This window comes from Bos indicus x Bos taurus, chromosome 11 (assembly GCF_003369695.1).
Source record: "Bos indicus x Bos taurus breed Angus x Brahman F1 hybrid chromosome 11, Bos_hybrid_MaternalHap_v2.0, whole genome shotgun sequence".
NCBI classification, from domain to species: domain Eukaryota; kingdom Metazoa; phylum Chordata; class Mammalia; order Artiodactyla; family Bovidae; genus Bos; species Bos indicus x Bos taurus.
In genome coordinates, this window is record NC_040086.1 from 30,396,119 (window position 1) to 30,410,538 (window position 14,420).

The following is a 14,420-nucleotide window of genomic DNA, read 5'->3' on the forward strand; positions in this document are numbered from 1 at the left end:
TATCTGAAGTAAGTTTATTTTTGTCTTTTTTTCCTTTATATTGCTTCTGAAATGAAAGCACAAAATGAAAATTTTTAAAACTTGTATCCCCGAGAGTTTATCAATGGCACATACTAATTGAGAAATACTGAGAAAGTGGCAAATAGTCCTATATACTTGAACAATCCCTGTGAGTATTATTCTTTGCCAAATCTTTGTTTACAATAGCCTGAATCATGTATGTGTTAAGTAGCTTCAGTTGGGTCCGAGTCTTTGTGACCCTATGGACTATAGCCCACCAGGCTCCTCTGTCCATGGGATTCTCCAGGCAAAAATACTGCAGTGGGTCGTCATGCCCTCCTCCAGGGAGTCTCCCAACCCAGGGATCAAACCTGCATCTTCTGTGGCTCCTACATTGCAGGCAGATTCTTTACCGCTGAGCCACGGGAGAAGCCCTTCATATATGCAACTAGGAGATACACAAACATTAGTGGAGTTGGGAAGGCTAAGATTTTTCTTGCAAGCCACCAAGCATTTCTGAACACTTTGAGTGTTTTTGCTATGTGCCAGACAGCCTGGCACTTGGATGAAGAGGTGAGAGGAAAGTGGAGCAGGGTTGGGATGGAGAGAGTGGGCTTCGGAAAACGCAGGTGTTGTCCTGGATGCACTGCCTCACAGGAAATGGTTTTGGCAAAATCACTGGCTCTGAGGCTATTTCTTCCACAGTAAAATGAAAGGGTTGGAGTATATCTCTTGGCCCCTGTTCGCTTTGGTGTTCTGTGACCTGCTGCCATGGAAACAATACAAACATTGAAGTGGGGCTTAAACCTCACCTTCCACTTGGAACCACATTTTCCCTTTGACTCCTAAGGCTTCTAGATCTGCCTCAACTATGAGAGACATTAGAGGAAAGGACACAAAGGTAGACTGAGTCAAGACCTGCCAGTGGGGGCCCCAGCGAGGATCGGGCCCCCAGCGTGAATCATAGTTAAGGGGTCAAAATATTTTTCCTGTATTTAAAAAGTATGATTTTTAAAGGGGATGAGAAGAAGCACCCTCTTGAACAAAAAATGTACACCTGACTTTTAATTACTACCTTTCACCTCCAGGGAACTGTCTTCTACCTACGACCAGCTGGCAATCACTGTCATTACGAGCAACTCTTAGTGATAGTAAGTCAAAGTTCTCAAATGTAGGGAAGCAGAAGAAACTTAAGAACCAGTGCTCTGAAATATGGGATAATTTACTTCAGAGATATTTCCATCAGAAACTAATGTTAACATGTGTTTCCAGCGACATGGCGAACTAAGTACCTGGAGCAGCCTTTCTGCTGAAAACAACCTAAAATGCTGGATCAAATTCATCAGTGCTCATGCCCAAAAGTAAAGACTGTTTAAACCAAATATTAATTGGAAACCCAGTGAGGTAAGCTGAGTACTGAAGCTGGCTGTTGCCTTGAAGGTATTTACCAAGTCAAGTGAGCTTCTGTTTTCATGGCCTTGTGGGGGCTCAGGGATCATGAATCAAAACCCAGAGCCAGCTAAAGTAAAAACATTTAGGTCTTCCCCGGTAATAGCGCTTTACCATAAGTATAAGAGTGATCTAGAAATTCTTTCCCAACAAAGAAAGTTATCTTTCTAGAATATTGCTGTGAACAGGAAAAATAAATCTCTACTGAAAATTTGTTACCACAAACCAGCCCTGACACTTGTTTGCAGCTTGAATTCACATTAGACCGAAAGCTAAGAATTTTAACTGATCCTGGATTGTTGCTACTCCCAGGGGCCTGACAGAAGTAGCACAAATCATAATCGTGAAAGAATTCCTGTTGGTAAAGTTTTAATGAAAAAATGAGATGCTTAAAATAAAAGTTTACAAACCATCTAAGGAAATAGGGCACAATGTAAGAGAATCTGTATTCAGACCTACAGTTAGATCATGTCTTGGGGTTATCAGATATAAAATATAAAAGAAGTATATCTAATATGTTCAATGAGGAAAAGAGCAAACATTTTGTAAAAGAATCAGAAGTTCTAGAAATGGAAATATATAGTAACTGAAATTAGAATACAAGGGATAGATAAAAGCAAATAGACCCCATTGGAGAAAAAAATGGTATAACAAAAGATAAACCTGAAGAAATACAGAGAGACAAGAAAATGAAAATTATAAAAGAGGTTAGTAAAGGGGAAATATTTAAGAGAAAACATGGAGCGCTTTGAAAGGATTATCAGTTTTCGATAGCAATAATGGAAATAGAGACCATGAAACTAATAAACTCAGTGAAAATAAATCTAGAAACTGACCTACTCTGAAGTGAAAGTGTTACTCCCTCAGTTATTTCCAACTCTTTGCGACCCCATGGATTGTAGCCTGCCAGGCTCCTCTGTTCATGGATTCTTCAGGCAAGAATACTGGAGTGGGTTGCCATTGAACTACTCTAATTCAACCCAGAATTCTATAGCTAGCAAAAAAAATAACTTTTGAGAACAAGGGCCAAGTAAAGACATGCTCAGAGAAATTTGAAAGTTCACTAGCAGACCGCTTTTTTTTTTTAGATTGAAGTATGATTGATTCAGTGTTAATTTCTGCTATTTAGCAAAGTGATTCAGGTGTACATATATGTATATTCTTTTTCATATTCTTTTCCATTATGGTTTATGAAAGGATATTGAATATAGTTGCCTGTGTGATAAAATAGGACCTTGTTTATCCATTCTGTATATAATCATTTGTGTCTGCTAACTCCAAACTCTCATGCTGTCCCTCCCCCACCTCCCTAGCAGACCATTTAAAATAGAAGGAAAATGGTCATTGAAAGTCTGAGATTCAGGAAGGAATGATGATCAAAGGACAGTGGTAAGTGTATGTTAAAGAAGTGTAATTTAATTTTCAAAACTTGTATAAACAACAATAATAGTGTCTTAAAAGACGCTTACTCCTTGGAAGGAAAGTTACGACCAACCTAAATAGCATATTCAAAAGCAGAGACATTACTTTGCCAACAAAGGTTCGTCTAGTCAAGGCTGTGGTTTTTCCTGTGGTCATGTATGGATGTGAGAGTTGGACTGTGAAGAAGGCTGAGCGCCGAAGAATTAATGCTTTTGAACTGTGGTGTTGGAGAAGACTCTTGAGAGTCCCTTGGACTGCAAGGAGATCCAACCAGTCCATTCTGAAGGAAATCAGCCCTGGGATTTCTTTGGAAGGAATGATGCTAAAGCTGAAACTCCAGTACTTTGGCCACCTCATGGGAAGAGTTGACTCATTGGAAAAGACTCTGATGCTGGGAGGGATTGGGGGCAGGAGGAGAAGGGGACGACAGAGGAAGAGATGGCTGGATGGCATCACGGACTCGATGGACGTTGAGTCTCAGTGAACTCCGGGAGTTGGTGATGGACAGGGAGGCCTGGCGTGCTGCGATTCATGGGATTGCAAAGAGTCGACACGACTGAGCGACTGAACTGAACTGAACTGATGGGGTTAAAAAAAGCTAGAACGAAAATAGCAGTTATTTTAGTTATCTACTAAATGCCAGTTATTTTATAAACTGGGAGGAGGTGATTTGAGCTAGTATTCAAAAGATCTTTTTATTACTGAGGAGAAGATTAAAAGTAACTTTGGATTTTGATAAGTATGTGTGGTAGAAAATTTTAAGTAACACTTAAGTAATAGAAATACATAACTTCCAAACTAGTAGATGATGAAAAGGTGGAACCAGAAAAAAATAATCCCAAAGAAGGCAAGCGGGATAAGAGAGAAGGAAACAGAATGCAATAATAAGATGATACAAGTAAATCTCATATCAGTGCCTTACATTTTAAAATGTTTAGCTATATGGGAGTTAGTACAGACTACAAAGAAACAATGAAGAAGGAAATGGCAACCCACTCCAGTATTCTTGCCTGGAGAGACACATGGACAGAGGAGCCTGGTGGGCTACAGTCCATGGGGTTGCAAAGAATCAGACATGACTTAGTGACTAAACAACAAAGAAACAAAAGGAAAACATGTTGTAGGTAAAATGATGGAAAAAGATATACCAGGCAAATATTGCTGCTGCTGCTGCTAAGTCACTTCGGTCGTGTCCGACTCTGTGCAGCCCCATAGATGGCAGCCCACCAGGCTCCCCCATCCCTGGGATTCTCCAGGCAAGAACACTGGAGTGGGTTGTCATTTCCTTCTCCAAATGCATGAAAGTGAAAAGTGAAAGTGAAGTCGCTCAGTCGTGTCCGACTCTTAGCGACCGCATGGACTGCAGCCCACCAGGCTCCTCCATCCATGGGATTTTCCAGGCAAGAGTACTGGAGTGGGGTGCCATTGCCTTCTCCAGGCAAATATTAATGAAATGAAAACGGGGATGTCATTTGAAATAGACTTTTAAGGCAAGTAGAATTACTAGAGATAAAAGAGTTGATACACAACAGTATATGTTTCACTTCTCCATCAATATATAGAAGTTTTAAATTTGTATGCAACTAATACTCAAAACCACAAATAAAATATATTAATACCACAAGGAAAAATTGACAAATTTCACCAGTGTAGTGGGAGATTGTAATATATCTAACTCATTAATTGGTAAAGAGAGCAAACCACCCCCCCCCCAAAAAAAATCAGGAATATAGAAAACTTAATGTAGTTAACAAGCTTGATCCAATGGACATATATTGCATCCAATCACTGTAGAAACATCAGCTGAATCATCATGAAAATCAACACCTACTGGACCATCAAGCAAGTTTCAACAAATTTCAGAGGGTTAGTATGCTATAAATCATTAAAGTTAGAAATCAATAAGAAAAAAAATCCCATGGAAATTAAAATATATTCTGTTAAATAACTTACATATGAAAAAGGAAATGTTAATGGAACTCTTGCTGCCCTTTGTCTAGAAAGTGTTAAGTCATTCCTCAATTTTGCGTGTGGCAAACACAATCCTGAGAAATGGGTCACATAAAGGTCTTTCATTCTTGGCATGCCTAGTGAGAATGTTAGAGTGCTAAGAGCCAATGATGGATTGGTTCTCCCAACAGAAAAGACAAAATTTTTAGTAAATGATGCTGGAACAATTGTGTATTCATATGTAAAAAATGAAATTGAATTTTAAAAAATACATCCATACATTTTGGGGGTGAAACTGAAGACTTAAATGTGAAAGGTAAAAGCTATAATACATATAGAAGACAGTATGGGATAAAACTTCTATAAATTTTGTATACAGAAGAAATTCTTAAATGAGAAACACTATAGTAACTATATAAAGAAAAGAGTTAATTCACCCTATTAAAGTTGAGAACCTTTTCATTAATAGGCAACAAAAAGACAAGCCATATAAATAGGGAAAGATATTTGCATTACATATAAAAATTAGTATCCAAACAATACAAATGGCTTCAGTAGACACTTAATGGAAAGGGGCACACACACAAAAATTTTATATATATATATATACACACACACACACACACACACGTTTGCCTTCTAGGTTTCTTTTGTATGTGAAGAGATAGTCAACTCCATTAATAATATGGGCAATGCAAATTATACCACAAGGAGATACAAATTCACAGTCATCAGGTTGGCAAAAATTTTTTTTGATGGGTTCATGGAGCAAACAGTATACTTGTACATTCCTGGTAGTAATCTGTCCTTAGCAGTTAAAGTTGAAGAAAAGAATACTCTGACCCAGTGACTCTGCTGCTTCACATGTATTGTGCTTTTAGAATTTCAGAAAACTTGTTTACAGTTGTGTTCCAAGGGATATAAACAAGGATGTCTATAGCAATACTACTTGTAATAGCCCCGAACATAAACATAAATGTCTAAAGAGTGTAATAAATTGTGGTATATTCATAAAGTAGAATGTAAGTCATCTGTAAAAAAAATGAATGAATTACTGCTGCAGTAATGTTAATGAATTTGGTGGACAGGAAAACAAGCTTCAGTACAACTCAATTTTGTAAGATGTGTGAAAAATTTAGAGGGCTAAGTAATAAATATTCAAGGATTCTAATTATAAAGGAAAAAAATTTCATTTGCTTTGTCTTTGATACAGTCAATTAAAATGTGAACAGATTAAGTCATAAAAGTCTACGTGGTTTTAAACAACACTGTACGTTTAGGAGGTTTCTTAGTTATTTTGGGCAAAAAAAAAGCTCTCAGTGTAATCTCTAATACCTTTAATTCAGCACCTTGTAACACTGAAAATTCACTGCCTCGGTTTCCCTTATTTATTCTCTGTCAAGCATTTCCTCTCAGACAAGTATTATTAATAATACAAACCTAAGCAAAAGTGCTCTCCTCTAACATTTTGAGATGTGATCTAAGAATTTCAATATGAAATCTTATTTTTCTTGCCCTGAAGTTGAGTATCACTGTATCATTGAACACGATATGCAGACATGCAGTTCCCTGTTAGACACCTTTAGAGATGTATGAGCTGCATAGTTGAAAAAAATGTGGTGCATTTTAATACTGAGCCCTCTTCTCAAGATACTGCATGACCGATACACAGTGAAACTCTAGGCAGGGGCTCAAATAATACTGGGATTATTTGAACTCTCCACTTTAAAAATTGTCCTTGTGAGAGAAAATTCTGTTCTTTCCTGAAGTGTAGATTTTGAGTCAGAAATGTGTATTTTGCTAAATTGTCTTGTACATTTACTTCCTTTTTTTTTTTTTTGTAGCAGTGTCTTGGTTTTAGAAATCGGATAGTGAATGTATTCATTATTTGAGTTATGTTAGTTCCACACCTAATAAATTAGGATACATTTTTCTTTCTTTTTGGCTGTGCGGCATCTTCATTGCTGCACGCAGGGTTTCTCTAGTTTTGGCAAGCAGGGACTACTCTCTAGTGTGGTGTGCAGGCAGGCTTCTCATTGCAGAGGCTTCTCTTGTTGCTGAGCATGGGCTGTAGGGCATGCAGGCTTCAGTAGCTGCAGCACATGGGCTCAGTAGTTGGCAGCTCCAAGACTCCAGAGCACAGGCTCAGTAGTTTCAGCATACGGCCTTAAGTTGCTCCTTAAGACATGTGGGATCCTCCCAGGTCAGGGATCAAACCCTTGTCTCCTGCACTGGCATGTAGACTGTTAACCACTCTTTCCCTGAGCCACCAGGGGAAGCCTAGGATATATTTTTCAAATCCCACATTTTCTAGGCTTAACTGCCTATTTTGAGTGACATTTATTATGTATAACAATTATATTTGGTTGATTGAAGTATTGTTCTTAAAAGATTACTGAAAGGAAGTATTACATCACTAGTCCAGATTTCCTTTTATTTCTGTACTTATTTTGCTTTATGAATCAAACTTCCATGCATATTATTATCTGCTACTGAATATTTTCAGTTCATTTTAAGAAGTAGTTTCATAAAAACTTAAAGCTAAAAGTTTTCTTGATTTTGGTGTAGAATATATAGACCTTTTGTTACAGTGTTACATATTACATATTTCTGAAAACACTGTGGGCAGGTGATATGGGTCACACCCAAAACTTGCAAAGCTTTGTAACCAGAACACTAACAGAAGTAAATCTTAATAAGAATGCTAGAATATTTTAAAAAATACATTAAATCTATTACAAGTAAAGAAATATTACAGTCAACCTGAGATTTAAAAAAAAAAAAAAACTAAGATAGCCTGATTGAAGGGTGTGCAAGGAAAGATTGAAGCTACAGGGTTATGGAGGCAGTAAAATGCATAAAGATCTGGAGAGGAGATTTCATTAAGTATTTTCCAGAAAATGCATGTGGCCAAGCTGTGCCAAGAGGAGGAAAATGGGTTGAAAGAGAATTGTGTACAGTTCTGTATCATCAGCAGCTTACTGCTTTCCACTATGTTAGCTTATTTCAGGTTTAGCTTTTATTAGTTAGTAGTGTAAAGACATAGGCTGAGAAAAATCATGTACAAACCTGTGTGACTCTCACATTGTACTAAAATCTTTTACCCACATACCAGTGAGCTAAATTGTGTTACAGAAAAGCTTAGTAACAAAGTAAACTGTACTAAGAATATGAGAGGTAGCTTCTGTTTTTTGACTAGAGGCCTTTGATCAGACTGACTGTTTTGTGATTTTGTTTTGTGTGAAATGGAAATACAACTAAAAATAATCTAACACAACCTTTTCTGCCTTGAGTATATTGTTTTAATTTTAAACTATAAAAGTAATAAACATCTTAAACACTGGAAAATATAACAAAGAAAAAAATTACCAAGTTATTATATAAACCACTGTTCAGATCAGATCAGTCGCTCAGTCGTGTCCGACTCTTTGTGACCCCATGAATGGCAGCACGCCAGGCCTCCCTGTCCATCACCAACTCCCAGAGTTCACTCAGACTCATGTCCATCGAGTCAGTGATGCCATCCAGCCGTCTCATCCTCTGTTGTCCCCTTCTCCTCCTGCCCCCAATCCCTCCCAGCATGAGAGTCTTTTCCAGTGAGTCAACTCTTCGCATGAGGTGGCCAAAGTACTGGAGTTTCAGCTTTAGCATCATTCCTTCCAAAGAAATCCCAGGGCTGATCTCCTTCAGAATGGACTGGTTGGATCTCCTTGCAGTCCAAGGGACTCTCAAGAGTCTTCTCCAACACCACAGTTCAAAAGCATCAATTCTTCGGTGCTCAGCCTTCTTCACAGTCCAACTCTCACATCCATACATGACCACAGGAAAAACCACAGCCTTGACTAGACGAACCTTTGTTGGCAAAGTAATGTCTCTGCTTTTGAATATGCTATCTAGGTTGGTCATAACTTTCCTTTCAAGGAGTGCTGCTAAGTCACTTCAGTCGTGTCCGACTCTGTGGGACCCCATAGACGGCAGCCCACCAGGCTCCCCCATCCCTGGGATTCTCCAGGCAAGAACACTGGAGTGGGTTGCCATTTCCTTCTCCAGTGCGTGAAAGTGAAGTCGCTCAGTCGTGTCCGACTCTTAGTGACCCCCTGCACTGCAGCCCACCAGGCTCCTCTGTCCATGGGATTTTCCAGGCAAGAGTACTGGAGTGGGGTGCCATTGCCTTCTCCGCTTCCAAGGAGTAAGTGTCTTTTAATTTCATGGTTGCAGTCACCATCTGTAGTGATTTTGGAGCCCAGAAAAATAAAGTCTGACACTGTTTCCACTGTTTCCCCATCTATTTCCAATGAAGTGATGGGACCGGATGCCATGATCTTCGTTTTCTGAATGTTGAGCTTTAAGCCAACTTTTTCACTCTCCACTTTCACTTTCATCAGGAGGCTTTTTAGTTCCTCTTCACTTTCTGCCATAAGGCTGGTGTCATCTGCATATCTGAGGTTATTGATATTTCTCCAGGCAATCTTGATTCCAGCTTGTGTTTCTTCCAGTCCAGCGTTTCTCATGATGTACTCTGCATGTAAGTTAAATAAACAGGGTGACAATATACAGCCTTGACGAACTCCTTTTCCTATTTGGAACCAGTCTGTTGTTCCAGGTCCAGTTCTAACTGTTGCTTCCTGACCTGCATACAAATTTCTCAAGAGGCAGATCAGGTGGTCTGGTATTCCCATCTCTTTCAGAATTTTCCACAGTTTATTGTGATGCACACAGTCAAAGGCTTTGGCATAGTCAAAGCAGAAATAGATGTTTTTCTGGAACTCTCTTGCTTTTTCCATGATCCAGTGGATGTTGGCAATTTGATCTCTGGTTCCTCTGCCTTTTCTAAAACCAGCTTGAACATCAGGAAGTTCACGGTTCACATATTGCTGAAGCCTGGCTTGGAGAATTTTGAGCATTACTTTACTAGCGTGTGAGATGAGTGCAATTGTGTGGTAGTTTGAGCATTCTTTGGCATTGCCTTTCTTTGGGATTGGAATGAAAACTGACCTTTCCAGTCCTATGGCCACTGCTGAGTTTTCCAAATTTGCTGGCATATTGAGTGCAGCACTTTTATAGCATCATCTTTCAGGATTTGGAATAGCTCAACTGGAATTCCATCACCTCCACTAGCTTTGTTCATAGTGATGCTTTCTAAGGCCCACTTGACTTCACATTCCAGGATGTCTGGCTCTAGGTGAGTGATCACACCATTGTGATTATCTGGGTCGTGAAGATCTTTTTTGTACAGTTCTTCTGTGTATTCTTGCCATCTCTTCTTAATATCTTCTGCTTCTGTTAGGTCCATACCATTTCTGTCCTTTATCGAGCTCATCTTTGCATGAAATGTTCCTTTGGTATCTCTGATTTTCTTGAAGAGATCCCTAGTCTTTCCCATTCTGTTGTTTTCCTCTATTTCTTTGCATTGATCACTGAAGAAGGCTTTCTTATCGTTTCTTGCTATTCTTTGGAACTCTGCATTCAGATGTTTATATCTTTCCTTTTCTCCTTTGCTTTTCGCTTCTCTTCTTTTCACAGCTATTTGTAAGGCCTCCCCAGACAGCCATTTTGCTTTTTTGCATTTCTTTTCCATGGGGATGATCTTGATCCCTGTCTCCTGTACAATGTCACAAACCTCATTCCATAGTTGATCAGGTACTCTATCTATCAGATCTAGGCCCTTAAATCTATTTCTCACTTCCACTGTATAAACCACTGTTAGCTTCTTGTATATTTCCTACTTTTTTTTGCCAGTTTTTAGTAAACTTTTTTGTTTACTTCACAATCTTCAATTTTTACTTCATAATTTTCATTTTTAATGACTGCTAAATATTAGATTAAATAGATGCGCTTTCATTTACTTAGCTATTTCTCTGTAATAAAATATATAAACTTTATAGTTTTCCTCTTTTTCATAATTCCTGGATAAACATCTGTGTGCGTGCGTGTGTTTGTGTGTGTGTAAAAGATAAGGAGAGAATATTTTCTCTGATTTAGGATTATTTCACTGGAGTGACTCATAAGTGGAAGCATTGAATCAAAGAATATGACATTTTTAATGATTCTTGGTGCATATTGCCATCTTGTTTTTCAAAATGGCCCCAAGTCCTTGCCCAAAATTGTGTTATTACAAATTTTTTTAATTGGTTGGTGATAGGGCTTCCCAGGTGGCTCAGTAGTAAAGAATCCACTTGCCAATGCAGGAGACGCAAGTTTGATCCCTGGGTCGTGGAAAAATCCTCTGGAGAAGGAAGTGGCAACCTCCTCCAGTATTCTTGCCTGAAAATCCCATGGACAGAGGAGCCTGGTGGACTACAGTCCACGAGTTCACAAAAAGTGAACAACTGAGCATTAGCATGAAACCATTGACATTAGGCAACAAAACTTGTATAATGTTACTAATTATTTGTGTTTATCAGACACTACTCTAAGTATATTATCATACTTAATGTCACATTTTTGTTTTGTATTTTTTAATAATCAGTGAAGTTGAATATTTTCTAATACATATGTTTGTTATTTATATACTTATTTGTAGGGAAAGATCATTTGCCTATTTATTTTGGTGGACTTGGTGGACTCGTCAAGGATAGTTTAAAAACAGCTTTTTTTCTTTCCTTGAAAATACAGTAACAACTGAAACCTAACTAAGAGGATGTCAGTCTTTAAACTTGATTTTTTAACTTTGCTTGGCTATATGTGGTGCTAGTGGTAAAGAACCGACCTGCCAATGCAGGAGACATAAGAAATGCAGGTTCAATCCCTGGGTGGGGAAGATCCCTTGGAGAAGGAAATGGCAACCCACTCCAGTATTCTTACCTGGAGAATCCCATGGACAGAGGAGCTTGGCAGGGTGCAGTCCTGGCTGGCAAAGAGTTGAACACAACTGAGGCAAAGTAACCAAGCAAGCAATGCTTTATGTAATCTTTGGCACGTTTGCTGCCATAGTATTGTCTTGCATCTTAAAGTAATGGGATTTCATTCTAAACTTGTGATTCAGAGGATGACATATTTGCAACCATTTGAATTAGTTTCTGATGAGACTGTCAACAGTATCTGTTTTAAGTAGTGTTGCTAAAAATGAACGTTCCTGAAGAAATTGAGTGTACTCGAATGGACAAAGAAGCTTGAATCTTGAACTCAGCGTAGTTTGTAATTTTGGCTTCACTTTTTATTAGCTTTAGAACATTAGGCAGTTTACTTACTTGGCTTCCATAACAGGGATTTTCAACTTTCTTATTGTAACTAGTGGGGATATTTCCTAGCATTAATGGTTTGTTTCAAAAATAAAGTAACTTTTAAAAGCAGGTAGCACAGCACTTGGTATTTGTTGCTTATAAGTTCATTTCAATTTGAAATTATAATTTGAGTGCTTCCTTATGCCCAATGTTTTGTTACGATGTATTAAAGACTCTTATCATGGGATTCACAGTGGGAGGAAAAGGACCATATGTAGAACTAAGTAATAGTGTAAATAAAATTTATGCATTTTAATTGATAGTCATTTAAGATACAATATGTAGTATTTAGTACAATGGCTTACACCCCAAATATTAGCTGATGGATGTTACTGATAATTGGGTATTCTGAGATTACGTCTAATAGCTACAAGAATCCAGATTGTTTTATATCCAACATTGACCAGTTTTCATAATTAGAGAAACCTGCCAGCTATGTTTTAAATAAAATAAAATCCCGGGGTTGCTTCTCTTATTTCACTTACATAAATATAAGTTTGACTAGAATAATAGTATACGTAGAGGGTTTTTCACAGAATTCGGAAGTGAGTTACCTTGATGAACCATGGAAAATGAATTAAATGGCACTTCAGTTCTGCCACTTTCCCTTTTGGTCAGTTATTCTTCCGTAGTAAGATGTTTGAATTGAAGTATGTTTCAGAAGTAAAAAAAAATCATTGAGAGAATAGAAATAAAAAAGGATAGCTTAGAAACAGCTTTTTTTCCTCCCCTTGAAAATACAGTGACAGTTCAAACTTGACTAAGAATGTCAACCTTTCACCATCAGTACTTGATGAGATAGTATATAGAAGGAAGAGTTAAAATACTGGAATTTACAATAATAAATACTGGAGTTTCAGCTCTCTGAAATACTGGAATTTACAATAATAAATCTGTAGTAAATATGATTTTGCTAGTAATGAATTTAGTGATTAAGAAATGTTATCTTTTTAGTATGATATACTATAAAAATATTAGAAATTATTTCTTTATAGTATTATAATCATATTTGAGGAAAGTTTATTTGGAATTACTGTTTGAGCTTATTTTAAATTTATTATCTATTTTGAGCCTTATGTATGACTGTTAATTTCACTGTAATTATAGTGAAATTATAGATGAATAGATTATAGAATTTTAGAATTCAAAGATATAATTATTCATTTTTAGTAATAGCACACATTACTTATTAGGCAGTTATTATGGGCTAGGGACTGTAATAAGTATTCAGAATACATTCAGCTTTATTAATATCACCTGTACATATTGTGCTATAGTGGGGCATTTTATTTATAGCCATTTCAAATAACATGAAATAAATTCTGTATTATAACCTTTAGCATTTGTTATGCAAATATACTTAAATATTATATGGGATATTGATTATAAAATTTCTCTGATTTGGGGATATTTAAATTTGTGTTTCCTTTTTCCATGTGCTTATGAATCTTAAGTATAACATTGGTTGATAATTGTTTCTTTTGTTACAGAACTGTAAGAGTAAATGGGTCCAGTAATTGGAATGACTCCAGAAAAGAGAGCTGAAACTCCAGGAGCTGAAAAGGTTGCAGGATTGAGCCAGATTTACAAAATGGGAAGCTTGCCTGAAGCTGTTGATGCTGCCAGGCCAAAGGCCACTCTAGTGGACAATGAGTCAGCAGATGATGAACTCACAAACTTGAACTGGCTTCACGAAAGTACTAATCTCCTAACAAACTTCAGCTTTGGAAGCGAAGGTCTTCCAATTGTTAGTCCATTGTATGACATAGAAGGAGATGATGTGCCATCCTTTGGACCGTCGTGCTATCAGAGCCAAGAAAAAAAATCAGCAACTTCAAAGCCCCCATACTCCTTTAGTCTTCTCATTTATATGGCTATTGAACACTCTCCAAATAAGTGTTTGCCAGTCAAAGAAATTTATAGCTGGATTCTGAACCGCTTCCCATATTTTGCAACTGCACCAACTGGCTGGAAGAATTCTGTTCGACATAATCTGTCCCTGAATAAATGTTTTCAGAAAGTGGAAAGAAGCCACGGCAAGGTCAGTGTTTATGAACGTTGCTATATTTAGGGAGGTGGGGGAAAATAGGACGGAGATCTTAAAATATGAGGAAGTCAAAGGAAGACAAAAGATAGTCAAGTCAGATTACTTCAGTTTGAACTTAATTTTATTCACCATCTGCTTTCATCTCAGATGTTTTGAAGTTTCTTCAGTATTGATATAAATCTAGCAGAATTATGTTCAGTCTACTAAAGGTACAAATTAGGTATAAATTAGGAGTTTATTATTTCCTTTTTATTTTCTTTAACTTTTAAAAATTGAAGTATAGTTAATTTACAATGTTGCATTAGTTTCAGGTATACAAAAAAGTGGTT

General features: G+C 37.4%; 1 protein-coding gene across 4 annotated transcripts in view; it reads left to right on the top strand.

Moving 5' to 3' along the window:
* FOXN2 (forkhead box N2) overlaps positions 1–14,420 on the top strand; it is a 59,451-nt gene that overhangs the window by 19,323 nt on the left and 25,708 nt on the right. For 3 of the 4 annotated variants that reach the window (XM_027555206.1, XM_027555203.1, XM_027555205.1), the window contains one exon: positions 13,535–14,085. In XM_027555206.1, coding sequence (XP_027411007.1) covers positions 13,549–14,085 — 537 coding nt within the window. In that variant the 5' untranslated portion in view covers positions 13,535–13,548. Of the gene's footprint in view, positions 1–1,272; positions 1,405–13,534; positions 14,086–14,420 lie in introns of those variants that run through there. The other variant, XM_027555204.1, reaches the window with a different exon arrangement.